This window comes from Brachycentrus maculatus, unplaced genomic scaffold (genome assembly GCF_059751285.1).
Source record: "Brachycentrus maculatus isolate JH-2025_06_01 unplaced genomic scaffold, ASM5975128v1 h1tg000085l, whole genome shotgun sequence".
NCBI classification, from domain to species: domain Eukaryota; kingdom Metazoa; phylum Arthropoda; class Insecta; order Trichoptera; family Brachycentridae; genus Brachycentrus; species Brachycentrus maculatus.
In genome coordinates, this window is record NW_028280839.1 from 579685 (window position 1) to 604170 (window position 24486).

At 32.8% G+C, this 24486-nt stretch overlaps 2 protein-coding genes across 8 annotated transcripts in view; one reads left to right on the plus strand and one right to left on the minus strand.

Moving 5' to 3' along the window:
• The window catches only part of LOC148310918 (E3 ubiquitin-protein ligase TRIM33-like), a 54295-nt gene extending 47428 nt beyond the window's left edge, over positions 1–6867 (plus strand). For 5 of the 7 annotated variants that reach the window (XM_088257594.1, XM_088257597.1, XM_088257593.1 and 2 more), the window contains 4 exons: positions 180–339; positions 999–1191; positions 1939–2091; positions 3889–4908. In XM_088257594.1, coding sequence (XP_088113720.1) covers positions 180–339; positions 999–1191; positions 1939–2091; positions 3889–4068 — 686 coding nt within the window. In that variant the 3' untranslated portion in view covers positions 4069–4908. Of the gene's footprint in view, positions 1–179; positions 340–998; positions 1192–1938; positions 2092–3888 lie in introns of all 7 variants that reach the window. The other 2 variants (XR_015837335.1, XR_015837334.1) reach the window with 2 other exon arrangements.
• A 6352-nt stretch (positions 6868–13219) lies between these two features.
• The window catches only part of UBL3 (ubiquitin like 3), a 248470-nt gene continuing 237203 nt past the window's right edge, over positions 13220–24486 (minus strand). Inside the window, exon 4 of the mRNA XM_088257598.1 lies at positions 13220–23117. Within this exon, the coding sequence (XP_088113724.1) occupies positions 23053–23117 (65 nt within the window). The 3' untranslated portion in view covers positions 13220–23052. The remainder of the gene's footprint in view (positions 23118–24486) is intronic.

Sequence of the window (24486 nt, forward strand, 5' to 3'; positions counted from 1 at the left end):
CAGCTATATATGGTATCAAACATTTTGATCAATATCACTAGTCTGTTTTTGGTTGGTTGGAAGATATTGCTTTTTAGCAATAAGCCCGCCAATGTACTTATTTATTTTCTGTACATGAAGTTTAAATAAATAAATAAAATATTCATATTTTTGTTATATTTTGTGGTTTTTGTAAACAGAGAAGCAAGCGTCAGGCACGGGGACGGAAACGGGCGCGGCGGACCCCAACGAAGACTGGTGCGCGGTCTGCATGGACGGAGGAGAGCTCATGTGCTGCGACAAGTGCCCCAAGGTCTTCCACCAGTACTGCCACATACCGACCATCGACAAGCTCCCCGAGTGAGTATGCATTCTCTGCATCCCCAGCAAAGAGAGATATTCATTTTAACTCTCACTCAGATTTTGTTTGTATTTATCAATATCAGAAATGTCGATAATTTCTTTCTCCATTTTTATTTACAAAATTAACTTAGGTCGGCGACATATTTGCATTTTTGAAAAGTCGGCATCGATGCCTTTAAAACAAATGCGTAAATATTCCCACTCCCATCAGTTCCCTAATTCCTGTATGAAATATGTCACTATTTTTTGTTTCATTGAGATATACATATAGTTTAATTCTTTATTCTTTATCTTCCTGGATTCTTTACAGATTACAATAAGAATCATTTAGATTGTCTTGTGATTTTTGTATACCAATTTATTTACTCATAATAAAAATCGCAATTAACCTTTAGACGCTCATACGCTGCATGCAAAAAGCGTAGCGCCCTGCCCAAGCATTTTTGGGAAATATTCGTGCGACTTGCTACCTGCGCGTAGCTGTTATAAAAATAATTATGTCTCTAAAATTAGTCATCCTGTTTAGGTAAAGTAAAAAGCATTATCAAAATAAAAGATTGCTTATAATTTCGCTCATACGCCGCGTGCAATAAGGGTAGCGCCCTGCCCTACCCACGTATATGGTGTTACAATGATGTGTGTTTCGTCTCCCTTAGTGAAACGGAGAGCTGGCAGTGCCTGCTGTGCGTGAACTTTGCGGACATCCCGGCCTCCCCGGGGGAGGGGGAGGGGGACAAGCGCTCGGGAGGGCTGGGCTTGCGGCAGCAGAAGCTCATCGAGCGCATCGTGCTGGAGCTCTACTGCCAGTACGAGACCAGCCTGCACTTCCGGGAACCCGTTCCGGAGGAGGTAAGACACCCACTTATTCATTAATACACTTCGGATGGGAAAGGCATTTCCCTACCTGTTCGGTCGATGGATGCTTTTTCGCTAAACATAAACTAGCCTATGACTGCCATAAGCCCTGTAAATGTCCAGACTTACATATTCTTCTTCATCTATGTTGAGATGTCAGAAAATAATCATTATTATTAACAGACAACATAATATACTAAAGTATACAAAAGGACAAAAACTTAGAATGGGATTTGTAAACTGAGAATATTAATTTTTAATTTAAGTTTTACCTAGTAAATACCACTATTTCTTGAAATCTATTGTGACACATGGCACAGAATAATAAAACACTAAGGCAAGTACTTTTTACGCCTGCGTACCGCTGGCAACGGGATTTGATAATTGTGTACATATAGTTTAGACCTTAGCAATATTAGAATTATATTAGAATCTTAGAAGATATTAGTACATAATATTCATGGTAAAAATATTAATAAATCCTTATTTTCTGACTGAAATGAGGCCGGGGCAGATGGTAAAAATACCCTTCCTGACCTTAAGCATCAATCGACAAATCAGGTGGAAATACCTTTCCTACGCATAGTGTGTTGAAATTAAATATTTTATCAAACCTCATTGATGCATTTCCACTTATATTATATTCGAATTGATACTTTTGTCAACTTTCCACCCACTTTATTCTGTGTCCTTCTCCACTTATGTTCTAGACTTGATAGGTGAATTTTCGGTAATTTTCAGAACTTAGATTACCACGCCAAGATCCGGAGACCGATGGCCTTGGACACAATCCGGCTGAAGCTTCAGCCGGGAAGTCCCCACCAGTACACCGACATATGGCAAATGATCTCCGACTGTCGCCTCATGTTCTCCAACGCTTACACCTATAATCCCGTGAGTAATGTCAATAATCTCATGACACCTCAGTTATACTTGAAATTCAACAGATGATAATGACTACGAGTTATCTCCTACTGTGTTTACTTGCCATATTCATGCAGCTACCATCAAATTCCTAGTATATCAGTGCTAATATGGAAAGATGGCGCACGGGAAGAGAACAAAAATCAATGCTGGCTTACACGAACAGAAAATTGATTATATTATTTATTGATTTGGCATTAACTTTGTGGAATGACATGTTGATTATTTTTTAAAAATTAAACACTTGTAATTAAACACAAATGTAGACTACATTTGACCTGATGGAATGATTATTCCAAAACCGGTAATAATGAAGTAGTGTTTTAAGTGGTTTTACACAAAGTAAACGACGAATGAAAAGTAGAGTGTTATATTCATTTAATTTTTTCATTCAAACCCTTATCCGCGCCCAATGGTGCATACTGCGTAATATAAACGGTGTATTATCTTGATTATTAACACATGAAGGAAAGGTGATCAGCTCTCTGCTTCAGAACCAGAAATGGATAATATTGAATACTTATTAGAGTGAAAAAATCATATACAATTTATTTGACCCCCCCTGGGAATCGAACCCGGGACCGCTAGTACGGTAGCCGAGCGTGCTGATTATTACTCTACGGAGGCAGACGAAGTGTACTAATCACAAGAAACAAAAAATATTTTTTGGTGTCTCTAATAAAAGTAAGCAAGTAGAACGCTTATAAGCATCTCCCGCTCTCTACCAACAGTATGTAAAAGACATTTTTAATTGTTTACTGCAGACAATGTGTTAAAAATGTAATAGTTTTTAAAATTATTTTTCTTGTTATTCTGTAAAATATTTTTTTTCCATATAATTTATTTTCCAGTGTATATTATTAGCGATAATAAAACTCAACGGAAGAAGTGACGACTAGCCGGTTTTTCTACCCTATGTACTGAAAATAATTCTCACAATTATGTACATCTTTACGTCGATTTCCTAAGGAATTTCGATTAACTAAGGAAAAAAATAAATACATTATTATTTGTCGAAAATTTACAAGTAGAAGACAATATTTTTGCACTTGAAATTATAAGCAAAAAATGTTATATTGTGATACATTTTGTATTTATAAAAAATACTGTTTTGAATGTGTAAAATTTTGACAAATAATAATAATAATAATAAAACCCTTATCCGCACCCCAATGGTGCATAGGGCACTGCGTCATATAAACGCAGTGTTATCTTGATCGTTTACACATGAAGGAAAGGTGATCAGCCCTCCGCTTCAGGTACCAGTCCAGGGTAATATTGAATAAATATGACAGTGAAAAAAATCACATATATTTATTTAACCCCCCTTGGGAATCGAACCCGGGACCTCCAGAACGGTAGCCGAGCGTGCTGACCATTACACTACGGAGGCGGACAAAAAAATAGTGCATGTATTTTGTTTTTATTTTTTATTTCTAGTAAATATCCCTTTTAAATGAATGGTTCAAATTTCAAATTGATAAAGTGATATACATAATTGTGAGAATTATTTCCAGTATGTAGGGTAGAAAAACCGACTAATCGGTGTTTGTTCCTTAACAGTTGGCAGCGGAAAGCTGACTTGTCGGGTTGTTGTAGTTAATATAATAAAAATCATAATAATCAAACAATTGGTACAGAAATTATGAATGTATTCGTCAATTGCGTGCATTTTTTGCTATTGGTACAAATATGATTGGTTTTTAAGGTAAGTCTATCAGAAATTCGTTTTTTAAATTAAGTCTTAACAATAAATAAATATTTTAGCCCGATTCGGTGGTGTACAAGGACGCCAAGCGGCTGGAGGAGTTCTTCGACCAGCAGCTGCAGAAGCTGGTCCCCGAGTACATGTACTACTCCTCGCACTCCCACCTGGAGGAGGAGTTGCAGCCGGGCGTGAAGCGCGCGCGCCTCGCCGCCGCCGCGCACCCCATCACCATCGACTGACCGGAGCCCGGCCGCCCCTACCCGCGCCGCTCTGCGCCTACCTACCAGAAGAACTACATCGCCTGGCCCTTCTGGTTCTGACTAGCCGGCCTCCTCCAATCTCTCAGCATCCAATCATCCAATCTCTCAGAGCCGCGTAGCCAATGCTGCCATCCGTTCTGCCCCTATTACGGAATCAACCACCAACATTTGCATTGACACAAATTTACTCCACGAAGTCGAAACGATTTGCAATGGCAATCATAGTGGTGATGAAGTTAAAACGATTCGCAATGGCAATCATAGTGGTGATGAAGTTGAAACGATTTTCAATGGCGATCATAGTGGTGATGAAGTTGAAACGATTTTCAATGGCGATCATAGTGGTGATGAAGTTGAAACGATTTTCAATGGCGATCATAGTGGTGATGAAGTTGAAACGATTTTCAATGGCGATCATAGTGGTGATGAAGTTGAAACTATTTGCAATGGCAATCATAGTGGTGATGAACTCAACCTATTTGCCGCGTCGATGGAGTTAATAGCCGATATTGTCTCGAGCGATTTGGCATCGTGTTGGAGTCAATAGAGATTTACAGTGGTGGAGAAACCAACATGATGAGATTGTTTGTCACTTTAACCAAATAATTGACTGGTGCTACAAAGCGCTAGCGCAATTGGCTGTAGTGATGAAGGTGTGTGTCGTTCTAACCAAATTGTTAACATAGTCAAGTTGAGATTACGGTGATGAAGGCATTTATCATTGAATCTGAAACATCAGCCGGTGAGATTTTGTTGCGTTTTGTGAATTGTTATCAAAATTAAATGATGCGATGAAGTCATTATGATAAAATCTTTGAATTAAGAAAGGTTTTTCTTTCGAGTTAATCAATGTAATTTAGTCAACACGGTTTTAAGTAATACAGCAAAGCTTGTTAATTCAAAAATGACACGACCAAAATTTAAAAAAAATATTTTTATTGCAAATAGCAAATTTAAATTTAAAAAAAACGTACATTAACTGATGAATACCATGTTTCGAGGATTATTAATTTTTCTTTTTTCAAAATCACAATTGAAACTGTGATTAAGACAAGACAATTTTGGAAATCAGACTATTTGTCAGGTATATTTCCAACCATAATAAGAGCTGCTAATATTCCAAGCTATGACAGAAGTGATAGTTCCTGGTTCTGAGCAGATGGGCCCCCGATTGGTAATTCACTGATTACGTGCGCAATCTGCCAACTGTCAGTCGAGATAGCGATTTGATTTGATACTCCCCCTCCAATAAATTTTCATCACAGGTATTCCATTGGAAAATAAAATTTGCCATAATTTTGTTTAGAATTTTCAACAAAATATAATTTTGAAGTAAGAATCATCAAACCTCTTCATATTATCTCAAGTTTTGCATTATTTTTTTACCATGGCAGTATTTAAATGAGCTTTTAATGTGTTAAATACTTGGATATATTGTTGCATCGGATGAAACATCTCTATTTTGGTGTTTAATTGAAGTTGAAATTTGTCTCAGTCCCGTATACATGAACGAATGTTTGAATAGGCGTGATAAAAGAAGTGAAAAGAAAAGGTAAACCATTTTGTGAAATGTGTTGAAGACTCGACGGATTATTTAGTGAATTTTGAACATATAAACTTTTATTTGAATTACGGAGTGTGAAATTGAAATTGTGTAACTGTGAAGGCCAAACCTAATGGTGCTGTTTGTGCGTATATCATGAGATGGCTTATTTTATTACAATTATTATAAACAAACGTATTTACCCTTTAGTGTTAAAGCCAAATGTTTATTCCTATTGATCCTGACTTTTAGTTCAATTAAATATTGGTTTAATGCAATCATTTTTATCTAGTGAAATTTTATATCGAAAATTATTTATACACGATGAATATTATACCGTATAATTTAATGGTCTTCTTTCTCCAAGCGAAATCACTTCATCTTCTCTGCATGTGAGTAATGCACACAAACTAACTGCGGAATGAGTTTTTTTAAACTTTTTTTTACAATTAGATTGAACAAAAATTTACTTATATTGTTATTGCAATCAGTTCACACAATCAAATGTGAATAAACGCATTTTAGCATGTTTAAATCATTTTCAACCTCAGTTTTACCAAACAAATATCCAGATACATATAATAAAATTTCGTTGTTATTTTTTTCTTGGGACTGATAAATCAAGGAAAATAAAGAAATAAGGCAATAAAAATATGTGAAAAAATGGAACAGTACATTTATGTTTATCGAACAAAAATGGAACAGTACATTATTGTTAACAACTATCTTAACATTTTCCTTGATTTCAGTTTTTATTCAATACATTTTCATATACAGTCGGATCTGAATGTAAGAGACCTCTTTATAAGAGGCACGAGGTCCCATCATTTCACTCTTTTGTAAAAGAAAGCATGCATATAAGAGAGATATCTTAAGAAAAAAGTTCTCCTATCTTCTAGGGTCTCTTATATCCAGGTTCAACTGTATTTCCTACAAACAAAACCATGATTTAGCACACATAGATTTCTCAATGCTCAAGTACAAACATATACAGCATCTTGTCCATACTTCTTTGGGACTATTTTTTAACAGAAATAAGTTTTCCCCAAGACATCTAATCACCGGAAATATAAAATTAAAAATGCCATTTGAAAATTCAGCCATAAATTAAAATTTTATAAAAATTCTGTGTAATGTGGCATATTTCTCATTTCTCATTTTTCATAGTCCATACTTAATGATACATTTTTCGTTCATAATGATGCTGAAAAAAATTCATAGCCCCGAAAGAAAAATGCACAAATTCGACTATAAAAAATTGTCAAGCTATTGGACATCACAGAAAACTAATTGAACTTGAATCAACGTATTTTTTTCTATATCATAAAATGTGAAACTGACGCCCCCAGAAATGGTTTTGTATATTTTTATATATATATATACCTACTATAGTATGAAAATCATGATATTTTGATAGTTCTGAAACAATCAGATCAGAGCACATTGAAAAAAATTGGTTTTCAAATTATCATTTTACATTATTTGATTTAAATGTATATTCAGGAATACAGTTAAGGAAATAAGAGATTTTTGTAAAATATTTTATATTGGCCCTCAAAATACATAGGCGTAAAATGCTATTTTGCAAGGGAAGGATTTAAACATATTTTGTCCAGGTCATTTATGTATAGTTGTTTAAATAATTGCGACATTTTTCCAGCATGATAAAAATAAAATGTTTAATCTAATTTATTATTAGATTAAAACCAATATTTTTAGCTTTTCCACTTTTTTATTTGACCAGCGACCGGGTTTCGTCGTTACCGACATCATCAGACATCACCAGTCTGATGATGTCGGTAACGACGAAACCCGGTCGCTGGTCAAATAAAAAAGTGGAAAAGCTAAAAATATTGGTTTTAATCTAATAATAAATTAAAAATGCAATTCCATCACGAAGTGTCAGTGGATAATATAAATCTATTAAATGTTTAATCCTTTAAATCTCCTTTATTTCTATACAAATTTCAATAAGAATATATTGTCTTATGTGAAATTACATTTTTGCGTATAAAAAGAAATCCGGTAAAAGAAATCCGGAAATTGGTAAATGCCCTCTTATTATTTTTCTACATACAAGTGTGACTTGCACACAGTGCCTTCTATAATCAAATGTAGCCCACGGCTATAATTTGACAGTGCTGTTTTAACTAATGTTTTCCTCCCCATGCTTGAATATTGGATTTTGACTGAGGAGATTTTGTTTTTTAATAATTTTTTAAAATTTTTGTTCAAGATAAAGTAAAAGCAAGGTGATCAGTTCTGTGTTTCAGCTACCAGTTCCAAGTTATATTTAAAAAATATTTTAGTAAAGAAATAACTTACATCAATTTATTTTGTCCTTTTTTGGGAATCGACCCACTAAACACGAAACTATGGAGGCGAACATTGTTATTGGCACAACATATTAACGCATTGTTGTCGGGCAGTTTTTTCATCTACCACAACCCTAATTAGTATACTAATTAGGGTCATATACTAATCACAATTAACCTATTCACAAGTAACCTAATCGCAAGTAACAATGTTTTTTGGTGTCTCTTGCGTTCCACCAAAAGTAAGCATATTTGCTTATAAGCGTCTTCCGTTCGCTACTAACACTATGTAAAAGACGCTTTTAAGTGTTTCCCGCAAACAGTGTGTTAATAATAATTGCATAAGTTTCTAAAATCTAAACTTAATGTTCATTGCTGCACTTGATTTTATTTTATTTTATTAATGGTATAATAATAAATATAGATCTAAAAAACTACTTAATGATCAATGAATCGATCTATGGAATGGGATTTCTGTGGAATGTGCTTAATGTGATCACTTCAAGAACTGATAAGTTTGATAACAATAGCTGTCTGATAACATTAAGCAAAACATAATATGTACATTACATTGATTATGTCCATTTTTTTAAAAGAATATTAAAATGAATTCCCTGATGGATTGATATCAAGGTATAATATGCCTCTGTAATCTGACATCTGTATTAAATGTTCAACTATTATTTTTTTAAATAACAGATTACTGCAATTGCGGCTAAAAAACTATTTAAAAAAAACCTGTTTTACCTATCACATATCGCTCACTCCTTTCAAGAACGTCACAAATCAAAAATCGTCAATTTTCAGTTGTGCATGTTTTCGGAATGCCCAGATAATGTTCTATATCCCAGCAAAAGAGGCATATTTTTAACTTAATATTTACCCGCTACAGGGCAGTTTTTTTGCATTTTGAAGAAAAGGTATTGTTTAATAATTTTTTTCAATATACTAAATATTTTTCAAATGGAGAAAAAACCTCCAGGTTTTACCTAAAAAGATCTGTTGCACAGTAAAGAGTTTACTAAGTGGCATGATATTTATTTTTATTACATTGTATTATATTTTTAAGCTTTAAAAGCGTTCTCCTGAAAAATTAAGTTTTTTGATTTATGACGTTCTTGAAAGGAGTGAGCGATATGAAAACACCCGTTAACAGATAAATTATGAAATGAATCTATATCGGCATGCCATTATATCTGCAATCGCAGTAAGTGGATTCCACTGGTAATACATGATGATTTTCTATAGTAAGGGAATATGTATGGATTTTTCTGAACCTAATTCACTTCACGTCATGTATTTATCATCTAGAAGGCACTGGTTTTTACCAAACTTTTAATTATATAATTAATATTTTTAAGGCTGGTACATCGCTGATACGCAAACAGGAGAGTTATAGTGAGACCGGTGTGAGAGGTTTGGAAGGTGTGGGTGGTCTTACTTTAAAGCAGCACAAATAGGAATAAAGCCACTCGCCTTGCAAACCTCTCTCACACTGGTCTCACTATTGCTTCCACAGATTCACAGATTCTTATTCTTCACAGATTGCAGACGTACCAACCTTACAATGTTTTGGCAATCCTGAAGGGCAATCCGGATAATCTTTTATTTCCTTAAATGTAAAACGTAATTTATTTTTAAGATGTAAATAATCTGTAAGTAACTATTTTTGTTTTAATATGAGCTGGAATTTATATGTATTGTATTAGGATGTGTAAGAAAAGTATTATTTGTGTATAATATATTTAGGCATCCGTCATACTTGAATTTATAGTTCCTGAAGTGTGAAAAATATGACACGCGCTTTATAAGTAAAAAAAAAACAATACATAATATGCTCATTTGGTTCAGTAATGACAATGACAATAATAAAAAATGCATTTTTCCGAGAGACATTTGAAGTGATACAAAATACTAGGCAGCCATAATGAAACTGATGCTCTCTTGTGAAGTGCAGTCAAACATACACTTAATACACTACGGGCAGGAAAGGTATTTCTACCCGTTCGGTCGATTGATGCTTTAAGGAAGGGAAGGGTACCTTCTGCGCCGGCCTCATTGCAAAGTCAGAAATGAAGGAATTACTTATTTCAAAAAAATAAAAAAATAAAAAAAATTGTCCGCCTCCGTAGTGTAATGGTCAGCACGCTCGGCTACCGTTCTGGAGGTCCCGGGTTCGATTCCCAAGGGGGGTAAAATAAATATAAGTGATTTTTTCACTGTCATATTTATTCAATATTACCCTGGACTGGTACCTGAAGCGGAGGGCTGATCACCTTTCTTTCATGTGTTAACGATCAAGATAACACTGCGTTTATATGACGCAGTGCCCTATGCACCATTGGGGTGCGGATAAGGGTTTTAAAAAAAAAATTAAAAACTTATTTAATGTTTTCATATGAATATTATATACCAATCTCTTTGTTAAGGTCTTAACTACATGTACATAATAATCAAATCCCGTCGCAAGCGTAATAAAAACATTGTTCAAAATGTGTTAATTATCCTTACTTATAATGAAATCATGTCATTGTTGCAACAAATGAACTCAATTATGAGAGATTGTGTACACTCTTAAAAGTTTTTTTTAAAACTTATAAAGTGTCTAATTTAAAATGAAGTTCTAGAAAGTAAACACCATCTCAATCAACGTATAACGTGGGAAATATACCTAAGTGAAATCTGAATAGTTAATAGGTAACGATTTTAAGCATTTAAATATTTTTCTATGATTCTGTTGCAATACACAGTAATAAAACCAATAATGTAATAAACACGCAAAGCGTAGTTTACAGGAGTGCATAAAAATGAATAACGCGTAAGTAGTTTTTTTTGTGAGTAAATTAAGCCGCGTCTATTTTAAAAATAAAGAATTACACTTAAATGTTTGGAAATAAGCTTTTTACCTTAAACTATAACAGTTCAACATGTAAAATTAAGACTTTCAATGGCAATATTTTTTCATTAAATAATGCTTATGAAGATTGTGGTATTTTTGTTCTAAATTTTATATGACAGTATGAAATATATTTTTTTCACTATAATCATGTAACAAATTTTGAAGCAATAATCAAGAAAAGAAAGAAAACCTTTTTTGAGGATGAGAAATGACTTTGTTTTTATAAAGTTACTGTGTACACGATTTTTTCAGTAATATTAATTCTGAATCCGTTCTTATTATTGTTTTGTTTACTTTGAAAGTGAAAGTATTGACTTGATTTTGGTATATTTAATCTTGAGAAAAATTGATCTAATTTTTGTGTATATTTTGTTTACTATCATATTGAAATGGGAATATTTATAAAGCGAAATTTGGTTTTATTTATTAAAACTTAAATTCTTCCCTTTTTAAAACTTGTAAAAGCAATGTGAAAAATGTGACTTAACTAAATAATGTATGTATTTTTCGATATTTGAAATGGTTAAAAATGATTCTATATCAAATCATATCTCAAAGGTTATTTTAAATTTGAAGAGAATGAACCGTGTTCATGTCTCCTGGTACCATAGATATTATTTCTTACTTAGCCTAGTATTGATAGATTGTTTATGTATCATAGATCGCACGGTACATTGTAATAATATAAGCACGTTTATTAGGTTATTTAATTTCCGTTGTATACGAATATGTTGTCTTCTCGCGACAATCGGAACTTCCAGATTGATGAATGAATCAAATGACATCTTATTAAGTTATGTAATTTTTAGACTACTTTTATACATCTTGGATATATTTTATGATTAATATTAGTAAACACTGCATTCTAAGTAAGATATTATTGTTAATTTGGACTGTTAAACGTAACTGTAAATAGACAACTACTACTATCAATTTATTGCTTCTTTTTTTTATTTTTACCTTCCATTTTGTGACCAAGTACAGTAAACCCACCTATAACCTTGAGATAGGTACCGCGTTAGGGCGTTTGTGCACTACACGGAATTTTACCATCCGGCACTTCAATTAGCGTGATAAAACAATGATTGGCTTGGATTGACTTGTGCTTTTGTCCATCCTTCGGATCTGTGCTCTTGATCGGTGTGTGAACACGTTGCGCGTAGATTCAATCACGCTAAACTGTCGTAGTCGCTTTTATTTTTCAAAAGACGGTAAAATTCCGTGTAGTGCACAAGCGCTCTTATCGTAGGAAACTTTATTTAAGGTTAATGTTTTTAAATTGTATTTTAATTTTCGAATGTCTTATTTCCGCTGGTTAAAATATAAAAATACAATTTAAAACATTAACCCCTTATAAAGTTCCCTCCGATAACATGGTACCTATTGCAACGCTATATGGGGGTTTACTGTGTATCTTGTTTCGAGTGAAAATCATGCAGCCTTGAAAGTTCATCACTCTAAATACTTATTGTAGCATCGTCATCGGGGCCGGCATGTAGGTATGTTTTCAGCAGGCAAACACCAATATTTCCATCCCACCTGCTTCAAGGGACTCAAGGGAGAGGATAGGAAGATTGTCGCTCCGACTTATTTTTTCAGCAGGCAAACACCAATATTTCCATCCCATTTGCTTCAAGGGACTCAAGGGAGAGGATAGGAAGATTGTCGCTCCGACTTATTTTTACTTTGAGGAATTTTCTTACTTTGAAGAGTTTTATTTAAATATATTATTTTGATACTACCACTATCTTAAGCTCAACATTGAGGAACATTTTGTCCGCCTCCGTAGTGTAATCGTCAGCACACTCGGCTACTGTACTGGAGGTCCTGGGTTCGATTCCTAAGGTGTGGTCAAATATTTATAAGTGATTTTTTTTCACTCAAATATTTATCCTATTACCCTAGATTGGTTGGTACCTGAAGCGGAGGGCTGATCATCTTTCTTTCATGTGTTAACGATCAAGATAACACTTAATGCCAACTGTTCCACTGACTATTAATTGTTTAGTTGAGCTACTATAAAAAGATGTTGTGTGTAGTAAATGACGGTTAAGAATGTAGAATTTTGTCTTGAAAATTATGTAACGAAGACTCTAAGGAGCATATCTATCTACGACATAGAATAAGGAACACCAGGATAAGAGAAATATGCGAGATCCAATATGTTAGGTGGGGAAGACAACGAAGAAGACAATGGTAGCGCATGTAAGGAAAATGGAACCATCCAAACTCCCCCACATCACACTGCATGGTCAACCCCAAGGCAGACCGCCAAAAAGATGGATTGACAGCTGGGAATCAACATCGCAGGAGGCTAATCCCTCTTAAAAATAGGACACAAGACCTACACCAAGCAGAAGAAGAAGAATTTTCTCTTTCTGACATTATTTTAGAAATAGACAAGCCCAGGGTAGGTAAAAATAAAAGTAATCGCGATTACATTTCATTTCTTTTATTCTCAGACTAAAAATAATTTGCAATGAAAAAGAATATGATACAAATGAAGTAATTTTCTCATAAAAAATGGTGTCTAATGACTCCATAGACAGCGTTAATACACTATCTATCACTTACATGTTATTATAACACAAAACAGTAATAATGAATGACGCTGAATAATAAAATTAACACTCTAGTAAAATAATCATACGCGTTACAGTCATTTAATTACCAACAAATTACTTGAAACAGACATCCCAATACATAAATTAAATATAAAACTCAACATTCATAGCAGTCAGTTCAAAAGAACATATACTTTAATATTATGTAATACGATCCGCTGAAAGGAAAATGAACAAATATCACCGATCTTTCAACTCAAGACGAACATAAATACTTTCAGTTCCGGGGTTCCATTTCTCTGATTGGTTTATTAAGAAGGTTATCTAGAAATATCTGGATAAAAGTACATTTTTTTCACTTATGCAAAACTGTAATGCTTCTAATTCTACGTGTTTTAAAATATTGATTTTTTGTACAGTAAGAGTACATTGGCAGGCTTATTTTAAGGTTTTATATAAGCTTATAAATACGACTATTTGATAACCTTCTTAAAATACCTTACATGTTTGCGGATGGGGTGTTTTAATTATAATCAATCGAACCAGTATTTAACTTATAATAACAGGCGGCTTAGGCCTACAAGGAAACGTAATATTGAAATTAAAATATTTTAAATTAATTATTAAGTAATTTAATTAATAGTGAAATTGAAATATTTTCTGTAGGTTGTCATACAGCTGAGTCACTTACAATTTTTTTTATGACCCTTAACTGTACCCAATAAATAGTGCATAGGGAACTGTATCAGATCCCTTTGGGAATCTCCGGCATGTTAGCAAAACGATTTTAATAACAATCTGCTGTTTTAAGATTTTAGGAACCTTCAAATTCTCAATTTTTGGTTTTAATTTTTCGATACTTTCTACGGGTCGCCAGCTTTTACTAATGGTGATATGTCTGACGTGTCAATATGAATGACAACCATATGCTAGAATTATAATTACATTTTTTTTATTTTATTTATATTTTTTATCATTTATCCCTTCTTTTCTTGCATTATTTTTTTTAATGGAAAAATAATAATTATGCTTATGAAATACATTTCCATTAGGATGTCAAATAACTTAGGTTTGAAGTGCATTAAAAAAAGTATATATTGATCACCATGCGTCAAAGACTTTATATATTTTGGTTAAAAAACACCCCACCTGATGAGTTCTGTATTCGAGGGACAGTTATACTGTATATTTAAACTACTCACCTTACTAAACGAATTTATTATATTTAAAAATGGATATTTTATCATTAGTTCGTTGCTGGCAATATTAAAAGCAATTTTCCTTACAGATGTAACATTTGGACTCAATTTGAGTAATTATTAGAATGCATAACGCCCCAGGAATACGCTCGACAGAAGAAATCGAACTCGGCTTAGATACAACACAAGGAAAGAATACCCGTTATGGAAAATGACATAATATTCAGCACTCTCCATACTTCTTCTCACAACTCAAAAGTAATTTTATTTTTCGCATTATTTATTATAACCATAGACACCTGTCTTATTAGCAACATCTAAACATTTTATAGAGACGAAATTACATTCCCATCTATATGTAATATAATCTATAGTTAATATAATTGTTTAATATTATTTACATATATTTTTTTTTACTTAAATTATTCAGGCAAAAAAACTTATCACACACCATAAACATATTTCTTAATTTATTCCAAATATACATGAGGATTGAAGCTTACTTTAACTGTGAAATCTGCGTCATATCAAGTTATTGCACATATCTCCAAATATTATAGGGAACTCTTCAAAATACTGCAATTTGTGTCTCAAAACAAGAACAAAAAGTATTTAATTGTAAGTGATGAATACCACTAATGATTATGCTAAATGTACGATACGTGTTTCGATGCGCTCTACATCATTTTAGAGTTAACTTCCGTTATGTTAAGTTGAAATCCATATAATAAGAATATACATAATAATAATAATACTATCGACAATCACTAAAGCCTCCCCACTAAAATTAATAAAATATCCATATTACTACGGATAAAAAATACAAAATAATTCCCTCCTCATTTCTCACATCCTAAGGCTAATTGTTTGAAAAATCCATCCAAACTTTTGTTGTACAAATAGTATAATAATATTAGTGGTATTTACCAAATTAAATTAAATTTTTAAAAAAATGGATAGATTTAACACTATCCAAAAAGTGACAGCCGAATAAATTTAAAGTGACACATGTGTGTTGATATTACGGGGATTTTTTTAATGATACCAAACAAAGTAATTGATATTTAGTTATGCCATTGAATATAATGAAATAAAATTCTGTTATTTCTTTAAAACTCATGCATCATAAGGGAACCCCCTGCCAAGCAAATATGACCTGCTGTTGTCTCCTTTGTAATTAGATATCCACAAAGCTCTAAAATATTGCATATGGGAAACACATGACGTTATAAGTTCATGATCAGCAATAATTTGCAGTTTTTTGGATGTTTAAAAAAAAATTCATCATAGATTTTTTAAATTCATCATAGATTTTTTGTCCGCCTCCGTAGTGTAATACGCTCGGCTACCGTTCTGGAGGTCCCGGGTTCGATTCCCAAGGGGGGTAAAAATAAATATAAGTCATTTTTTCACTGTAATATTTATTCAATATTACCATAGACTGGTACCTGAAGCGGAGGGCTGATCACCTTTCCTTCATGTGTAAAACGATCATGATAACACTGCGTTTATAAGACACAGTGCCCTATGCACCATTGGGGTGCGGATAAGGGTTTTATTATTATTATAGATTTTTTAACCGTACGCAATAAAAGGAAAAAATACTGAGAAAATTTCATTTTTACATCTGCATATTTTCCGCATGACGTCATACTATCAACATATCAGCATTTAATTCTAAATAAGGTAAGCACATAGTCGTTACAAAATTTTGCAATATAAATACACAATGGTCACTTTTATCAAATTAATACTCAGTTGTCTTTGACAAAATAATTTGTCTTATTATTCAATTTACTAAAATAAAGAATATTCCCTTTTTATAATTTGGAGATAAGAGAAAAATATTTACAGTAAATTTATATTTGTAAGTGGTTAAAGTATTATGTTCTAACAAATAGTGCAATATTAAATATGAATTGTCAATATTTAATTAAAATTTAATAGGCATGCCGAGAATCAAAATATCATTTTGAAATCTGATTTTTAATTAGAGTAAGTGCTATTTATTTACTTTTTCAAATCAATAACATTTATACCGAAATTGAGAAGAGATTTTCGACTGGGGTGATAAGAGTTTTTAAATTTTGGTAATATTTTAGTGCATTATTTTAATTTGTTGGTGAATTTTATTTATAATAATTTTATAATTAGAATGTAACTTTCTTTTAAAATTACTATAAATATTTTTTTTTAACTTAGTTATAATGTCTACCGGTTTCGAAGCTTCTTTATCAAGACTGATTAATACGTAGTCTTGATAAAGAAGCGGTTAGCTTTAAAACCGGTAGACATTATACTTAAGTTATAATAAAATATTTATAGTAATTTTAAAACAAAGTTACATTTGAATTATAAAATGGAAAATCACAAAGTTAGTGCTTCAAATAAAAATTATGTAATAATTTTGTTGCACAACGCTTAGATTTAAAAAAATGAGTTTATTAACCTCTCGGGAGTGTGGGCGAATAGTCCGAACAAAATCAATCTCTAGCTTGTAATTAAAGCTGTCAAATTTATATATTTAAAAAAAATGAATAACCCGCAAAGCATCTATTTTAGATGCTGGTCTGCAGGTAGGAAAGTAAGTACAGGGAAGGTAAATGTGAAAAATACATCAAAAACACCCAGACCAATTGAAAATAAATCTTTCTTGAATTCATTTTGCAATTGCCGGGAATCGAACCCGCGACGCCAGTTTTGCAGTCGAGCGTCTACCCAACTATGCCACGGCGCCTGTCAAGTTAATTTTTAGTTAATATACGATACTGTGAAAAGATTGAATAGCTTAGTATGCAAGAAGTCACTCACCGAGAGCCTAAATAATAATCTGGTTATTTGTTATATTTCCTGGGAAGCGGAAATCTAAATTTGCGAGAACAATACTTATCATTTTCTTACCGAAATTATGAAATAAATAAAAATAGTCTCACAATAAAATAAAACACGGATGGAAAGCTTCAGCTTAACTATGGCAGTAATATTTGTATGCGGCTAATATCATAAATAAATACTATTTTTACAATACGCATAGGATAAAGAATTTATCATGAATTGGGTAACAATATGGTGGTTGAATCAACTCCGATCTAATAAATATTATACAAGAATGAGACCAAATTACAAAATATGCTCATCTCCAACAAATCGAGTAACTAAAACTATAGAGTTTATAGAATTTGTAGAAATTTTCATTATTTTTTTATACCACCAGTTTTTAGCCCACGTAAAAAAATACTCTTCTCTCTGACTTTTTAAGATCCTTACATATCGCTCACTCCTTTCAAGAACGTCATGAATCAAAAATTGACAATTTTCAGTTGTGCACGTTTTCGGAATGCCTAGAAAATCTATATCCCAGCAAAAGAGGCATATTTTAAACTTAATATTTACCCGCTACAGGGCAGAAAGTGTTTTTTTTGCATTTTGAAGAAAAGGTATTGTTTAATAATTTTTTTAATATACTTAATATTTTTGAAATGGAGAAAAAATCTTCAGGTTTTACCAAAAAAGATCTGTTGCACAGTAAAAAGTTCAAAAAGTGACTTGATACTTATTTTTACATTTTATTATTATTTTTATTTTTATTTTTTTTTCATAATACATAGATACAATCAATATACATATTCATTTCATTTATACATTTATTATTATATCCTTAAACTTTAAAAACGATCTCCTGAATAATCAAGTTTTTTGATATTTGACATTATTGAAAGGAGTGAGCGATATGTGATATTTGATCCGGTTAAGAATATCGCAAAATATTATTTCCTTTACATTTAGGTAGTATTTTTTGTGAGGTAAAATATTATTCTCAACATTTCTACATCATTAACCTGACGCGTCAGATTTTTTACTTTTCATCCCTTAAAATAAGGGAGATGATCTATTGTCTCAACTCTTTTGTCAGATATGAGTCATGTTTTATAATGAGGTCTCAGGTTTAAAAAAAAAAACACAAGTTATATTAAAACGAATTTGAAATCATGTTATTTCAATCAGGTTGAACCTAAGTTGAAACGCCAGCGTAACCGGTATAAACCTAATACAAAATAAAGAAAATAATTTTTATATACAAATCCTTAATAATATAAAGAAAAATTAATTAATTTTTAATATAACCTGTGTCTTACCTAACTTCTCAAATGATTGAATTTGGAAACACGATTTAAACATATAATAACCCCCTTTGTTTACTAAATACAAATGACAGGACATTTTTTTTATTATTGCTTATATTTGGATTGCTCAGTATAAGAAGTGCCCACGCCAATATATAACACGTTTTACAGCATGATCAATAGTTTAATTAATGGCTTTCAAACATGTCAATTGATAACTTTAGTATATAATATGCACTACAGATTTTCATTCCCCCATCATTCGTAGTGGTTGTCACAGGCACTTCTAGCACAAAAAAAAATTGTTTTTTTTTTAAAGTACTTTTCAACACTCAAACTAATATAAGCAAATTTTGACAATTCTTTTACTAAAGTCCAGATATACGGTGTAGTCTCCAAAATCGACACATGAGAATGTTAATTTCAAAAACTCCCAAAACAATTCAGGAAATTTTTTAATGCATAATCACTTTTGAAAGATATTGAAAGATATATAGATTTGTCCATAATGTATTCCATTTAAAAAAGTAATACACTAAAAACAATTATATTATCAATTAAAAACATAAAAATTGTCATATAACTTTCCAAAACTGTTGGAATATGCATTTAAGATCATTCTTTGTTTTTTTTTTATACCTTAACTACCTTAGGATATTTTCAAATTAACATTCTCATATATCGGACCAACGAATGTCAGATTACTGAATTTAAATTAAAAAAAATAGTTCTACAATAACAAATTGTCAGTTGAGAAAAACTTTTTATCACACAATACAAGATACTGTGTGTGAAGGTCCTCACCAAAGAGTTACATTTCCAATATTGCACAAAAAATCCTTTAAATGCAAATCTGTTCTGTTTACTGATTTCGATCGAAATCTTAATTAAGGTTGCAACAAAACGTGACCAATCCTCTGTTAAACCAATATGAAATCATTAAAGTGCACCAAAACAACATTTCACAAGCTGAATACCTGATTACTTAATATCATTTATAATGGAAATGTAACGTTTTGGTGAGGACCTCCACATATAGTCCGGCTTTCACATTGTACAATGGACAGCTGGACTTATTGCTATCGGGGACTGCTCAAACAGCATTATTTGGCGTGCCCATAGTTTGATTAGCGGACATATCGGATTATAGGGACTACTGAATACGTAAACAATGTTGTAGGCCAATGACGAGCGGTAGGATGGTTATGTATAATACACACGGTTCGATATCAGCTATCGGAATCGATATCAACTATTACAGAGAAGATAAAAGCGGAAAGCTTCAACGTCCATTTTATTTATTTACATTGAATAAGTCCCAATAGTCGAGTCTTCACGTTTACATAATATAATTATTAATTTCTCAATTCGTTTTACGCACCTGTAAATATTATAATATTACACTATCCATACAAATTTAACTTTAGCTAAATTTCTCCCTAAACACGTATTTATTCTTAAATTTATTGTTTTAAAGCACTGGCTCCCGACGCCGAGTAGTCGGACTATTATTCCACCTTATGAAGCGCAGAGTACGAGAAATTAGTCATGCAATCTGAAGAAAAGAAAACAACCTATATTTCAGTTCTGCTTTTTCACAAAAATGGCAACAGATGGCGATATGACCTCACAGGCAAGTTTCTGGTAACATGAGATATGCCGTAATTTCACAGAACTGTGTTCCAAGCGGCCAAAAACCTAGTATCCAAAATATGAGCAATATCTAGTGAGCCGTTTAGTTACTAAATGAAAAAGAAAACGCTCATGTTAAAATATAATAATATTGGACAACATTTTGTTTGTGTTTTTGTCGTTATTAGCTATTGCATCTAAAAACAAAACTAAACATTCTTCCAAGTATAGTACTCCCCTTTATCTCTTAAAAAACTTCTAATCCAACAAACCAAAATATATTTGGAGACGTCAGTTACCCCTTCTTCATTGATTACAGCAGTTATACATAAACTGCATCACACAGAGAGCTTTAAGTTAATGATCGGGTCCATCATATTACTTTTAATAACAGTTTTGAGATCAATGAATCGCATTCCGTTCTAACCATCTTGTCTCCTCTCCTTTATCTGTACCCAGTGGTGCTTAGGGCTGCAGTGGCACTGGTTGAATGCAGCTGTTGTGTTGATTGTTAACTACACAAAGGCGAACACCAGGCTTAAAATAGGCTGTTTGATATTCAACGTAATTTTGATTATTATATAATAATATAAGCAGAACTATCATCTCTTCAAAATGTATCAATTACTGCGTTAATTTATTTAGAGACCTTCTTAATTTGTAGCCTTTATTAGCCTTAATTAGTAAGTTTTTTTTGTGATATTGTCTTTTGACAAATTATCATTTGTATCCAATTACCAAAAAATAATATGCACAAGGTAGTTAAAAGTGACCAAGTGATGGTGATGGATTGAGGCAACATTTAGATTTAAATTTATTTGTCATAAGTATGTAAAAAGAAGACCTAAAAAAATTATATCTATTATGATAATATTTGATCTATTAAGAACAAAATAGTTTTTGAAAAAAACAAAAAAAAATACTGATTCACGAATATCACATCATGTTACGAAATGACAAAAAAATACTGTAAGGACATTGCCCTGGTGGTATATTATACTAACTGTTAATATGTAATATATGAATTTTTTTCAATACTTTTTGACAGTAAGTCATCGGTGCGAAAGTAAGTTTCATATGTACAAAATGGTGGCCCAGGCCTCTCTTTATTATAAATAATAATAAATAAATAATAATCTTAAAAGAAATGAATAACTTATTTTCTGTTTATATATTTTTGTTCTCGATTCAGATTTTTAGACTTTCCATGGATTTTCTTTAGCGGACGGTAAACCAAATTTCATTCAAACGAATGGCCATTCACCAGCGTGAATATAATCTTATCGAGATCACAATTTGGTGCGGTATGCCACATATCAAAATTCTGTTGCTAGAAAATCAAATTTGAGCTCCACAGACATATTTTGAAAATCTAAGTAAGATAAGGTCTGACCTACTGTTTGGTACACACGAGTTTTCCTTTGTAGATTCATGGTGCATTATCAGGCTATGGGAACCAGCGCCTTAAATTTAGATAGCGATTAGCTAGAAACTATCTAACATTTCAACATATGATCACTTAAAATCCGATACATTAATATTTGATTATAATTAATTTGTATTCATGCTTTTTTTACGAAATATAATACAGTAACTAAATGAGATTTTTCTTCAATAGGAGAACACTTAGTAATACTTCATTGTCTATACACAGTTATCACTTTACACTTGTGTTAGGTCGGCTGGGGGAACCCCTCCGCACTCACATCACCCGTACTCCCTCACCGCTGTACTACACATATTCTATACTTTGCTATATGAACAAAAAAACATAGTAAAAAAAATGAATTAATACAAAATAAAAAGTTTGTGTCCGTAATAAAAAAAAATCTAACATGTTAATTTGTTTTAAGTATTAGAAATTACATATAAATATATTTTTCGCACTTTCCACATTACTATATAGCATTTACAATAAAATATAATATGTCCTTTAATTACCTCTACATGCACATCTCACGGTAATAAAATTTGTAAAAAGAATTAAATATTTCGTTAAGTAATGTCCGAGTGCCTACCAAAGTCCTTCGGTACGACACTGCTGTCCAACATCCATATTACGATACGTAAAGTAGTTTTAATTGTTAAACATTTAATATACATTTATTAAACATACATACAGGAAAAATGTACAAGTGCCCTATGCGGACACGACTCAACAATCAGACGACGTCGTCCCCTTTGCATTTAAAATAAAAGACGTAAATAAAAATATCTGTCAAAACGAACAAAATCACGCATTTCAATCATCCTTGAGCATTTCCATGAAGTTACGCTTATTAAAAAAAAGGAAAAGATCAAATAAATAATGGTGCTTGGAATTTAAGACACAACACTGATATTATTATGAGTTCAATCCAGACACTTTCATTTATTGTATTTGTCGAGTCGGCTGCGGGTCCTCGTCGGTCAAAGCCACCTCGAGATGGTCAGAGCCACTTCGAGTCGATCGGAGCCGCCTCGAGTCGGTCAGAGCCACCTCGAGTCGGTCGGAGCCGCCTCGAGTCGGTCGGAGCCGCCTCGAGTCGGTTGGAGCCGCCACGCGTGAGCGGAAGCGCGACATGTAGCGCCTACTGCACGCCGGCCAATGGTTGCTTGCTTCGGGAATGGTCCGTGTCTGTGTTCCGTTGGTAGCACTGAGTGGGCGGGATGCGGTGCGGTGGCGGGTAGCGGGTGCCGGCGGCCCATTACAATATGCAGCACGAGGCGGAACAACAACTGCTCGAGCCGCCTTTGCTCTTCTGCCGTTGGTCTGAAAAGTCCAAAAAACAAATACACGTCACAATTATTGCTCAAATGAAATCTTGATTGTAAATTTTTGTACTGACATTTTTTGGTGGAACTGCATTTTATATGTTCGCCGCCGTAGTGTAATGTTCAGCACGCTCGGCTAGCGTTCTAAATAAATATTAATGATTTTTTCACTCTTATTTATTCAATACTACCCTGGACTGGTGTACCTAAAGCGGATCACCGATCTAAAGGCTGATCATCTTTTTTTCATGTAGTAACGATCAAGATAGAACTGCGTTTATAAAATGCAGTGCCCTATGCACCATTGGAGTGCGGATAAGGGTTTGAAGAACTGAACAAGCATTTTATATAAAATACAACAACTATATACTTTATTGTAAATTTATGTAAGCTTCTGCCATACATTAGATATTGTATATAAACTCTCAGCTTCCATTAGGACTTTACCTCATAGGATCATTTTTGTAGCTCTTCCTTGTAAAGTTTACGATAGGATACAAAATATTGCGGATCTGTTTGTGATATTAAATTTCTGACTGACTCAAAATGCCAACTATATAAGAAACCAAAATGCATGATTGGTTACGTGATATCTGATGTTATTAGATAAAGCAATATAGACACGTAATGGTCAATTTATCTTAAGCAATAATTTGTACATTTTATAGCACAGAGAAAAAAACACGGAACGATAGCGCAAACATTGTTAATTTAATAATTGGAATACGTAGAAAGTAAAACAGGGTAGTTCTACCAAAGAGTGATAACTTTAACCGCCCGATGATAGATCATAAATACCTAGGCTTCTATACTTTCTTCTCAAAATAACATCCGTCTCTGTTAGAATTTCTAGGAAAAATTATGATTTTAAATTGATATGGGAGAGGGGATCTCTTGATATTTTTTTTATATGGGATATCAATCAGAAGGCTTGTGTGTAGCAGGATGTGTGTACAAAGATTTGTAAATACTAAAAATAGTAACACATTGTTTGCGGGAAACGCTTTAAAGTCTTTTTAAACATACTGTTGGTAGAGAGCGGGAGACACTTATAAGCGTTCTATTTGGTTACTTGTGGTTTGTAGTAAAACTGGCAACGCGGGTTAAATTAATTCAAGAATTATTTATTATCAATTGATTCGGGTGTTTGTAATGTATTTTTCACATTTACCTTTCCCCTATCCTTACTATCCTACCTGCAGACAAGTCTCTAAAAGTAGGGGTTTTGCGGGTTATTCCTTGAGACCTAATAAAAATGAGGTTAGGTCTGCTACGCAGGGTTTGGTTAGGTTAGGTCAGGTGGGGCGAGGCTAGTACCGTGAGAGGTCCCCTCCATGCTGGACAATGCGGACGCATGGTCAGCCTGG